Raw genomic sequence first — 1414 nt, 5'->3', positions numbered from 1 at the left:
CAACGGCTCAACACCTTTCGCAGACATGACCGCGCAAACTGAAAAAATATTCCGTGATCATTTCTAGGAAGATATGAAAAACAACAGCTGTCATCATTTAGAAATTCTGCTAAAGCAGAAAGTTTTCGGGGTTTACTGGACCCCACACCAACTCTAAGGTTTAATAAAAGTTAAAAAATAAAATATAAATAATAGTATAAAAATTAATGAGAGATGGTAATATGCTAATTTTAGCACTTTTTTTAAATTCTGATGTAATCGCAAGTGATTGAAGATGGCTGATTAGTAAATTGTACTTTCGGCAGTTAAATTACAGTAAAATATTTTCACTTTTTTCACTTCCTGTTTTCCAACGTTTTATACAATTTTTAACTTTTAACATTACTGATTCAATCACCATGTGCTGCACGTCATCCTGCTACGTTTACAAAATAAATTCTATTCTCATTTTAACGAAATGAACAACGTCATGTGATAAATATAAAATGAAAAATAATTTAAAATAAACTCTGTAACAAGATACTTTAAAAAAATGGCACTATAAAAGTACATGATACAAAAAATTTTGGCCCTAAAAAGGACCGTTGGGTTTGGAAAAAAAAGTACAATCTAAGGTGATGATTTAGTCTCTTTTGACAGATCTTCAGCTTTCCTTGGAAAAAGATTTGCATTGATGTTCGGAAGAACACCACCTTGAGCAATAGTTACACCCCGGAGGAACTCGCTCAACTCTTCATCATTTCGTATTGCCAACTGTATATGCCGTGGAGTGATTCGAGTCTTCTTGTTATCACGGGCGGCGTTTCCAGCCAATTCGAGTACTTCAGCGGTCAAGTATTCCATGACAGCGGCAAGATAGACAGGACCTCCAGCACCAATACGCTCAGCGTAATTTCCCTTTTTCAAAAGACGATGAATGCGACCAACAGGGAACTGGAGTCCAGCTCGACTAGATCGAGTCTTTGCTTTTCCTTTAACTTTTCCACCTTTCACGCGACCAGACATCTTCAATTGACAAACACCAGGCAAACTAAAAACTTACAACAATGAACGTTTCCCCTATAATTCCGTTTAAATACTTTGGAAATCAAGAATTAGGTCAAAGTGCAAATTGAAACAATTTTCGCTAAATACTATTGGCTATCGCGCATCAATTTAAAATCTGGTTACTGAGAAACGCTATTGGCTAGTTTCCCCTTGGTTTCAGTATAAAAATTCTCATTTTAGAAATTTCATTTTCATTTTGACGTTTCAGCAGTGTGGAATAACATGACTCCGAAAGGTGTAAAGAAAGCAGGTCAACTCCAGAAAGTGGCCAAGTCTGGCGATCGCAGACGACGTCGTTTGAGGAAAGAATCGTTCGCTGGTTACATCTACAAGGTCTTGAAGCAAGTTCATGCTGATACTGGCATCA

General features: G+C 36.8%; 1 protein-coding gene across 1 annotated transcript; it reads right to left on the bottom strand.

The window, feature by feature from the left end:
* Nucleotides 1-609: 609 nt before the first annotated feature.
* On the bottom strand, nucleotides 610-1005 carry Tsp_14167 (histone H2A). The gene has a single exon (XM_003368148.1). The coding sequence runs from the start codon at nucleotides 1003-1005 to the stop codon at nucleotides 610-612; it is 396 nt and encodes a 131-aa protein (XP_003368196.1).
* Nucleotides 1006-1414: the final 409 nt, after the last annotated feature.

This window comes from Trichinella spiralis (assembly GCF_000181795.1).
Source record: "Trichinella spiralis strain ISS 195 chromosome Unknown Scfld2997, whole genome shotgun sequence".
NCBI classification, from domain to species: Eukaryota; Metazoa; Nematoda; class Enoplea; order Trichinellida; family Trichinellidae; genus Trichinella; species Trichinella spiralis.
This window is presented reverse-complemented; position numbering and strand designations above follow the sequence as displayed.

Excerpts from the sequence above, each read along its gene's own strand:
- Tsp_14167 (XM_003368148.1), bottom strand. The coding sequence starts at position 1,005 with ATGTCTGGTCGCGTGAAAGGTGGAAAAGTTAAAGGAAAAGCAAAGACT.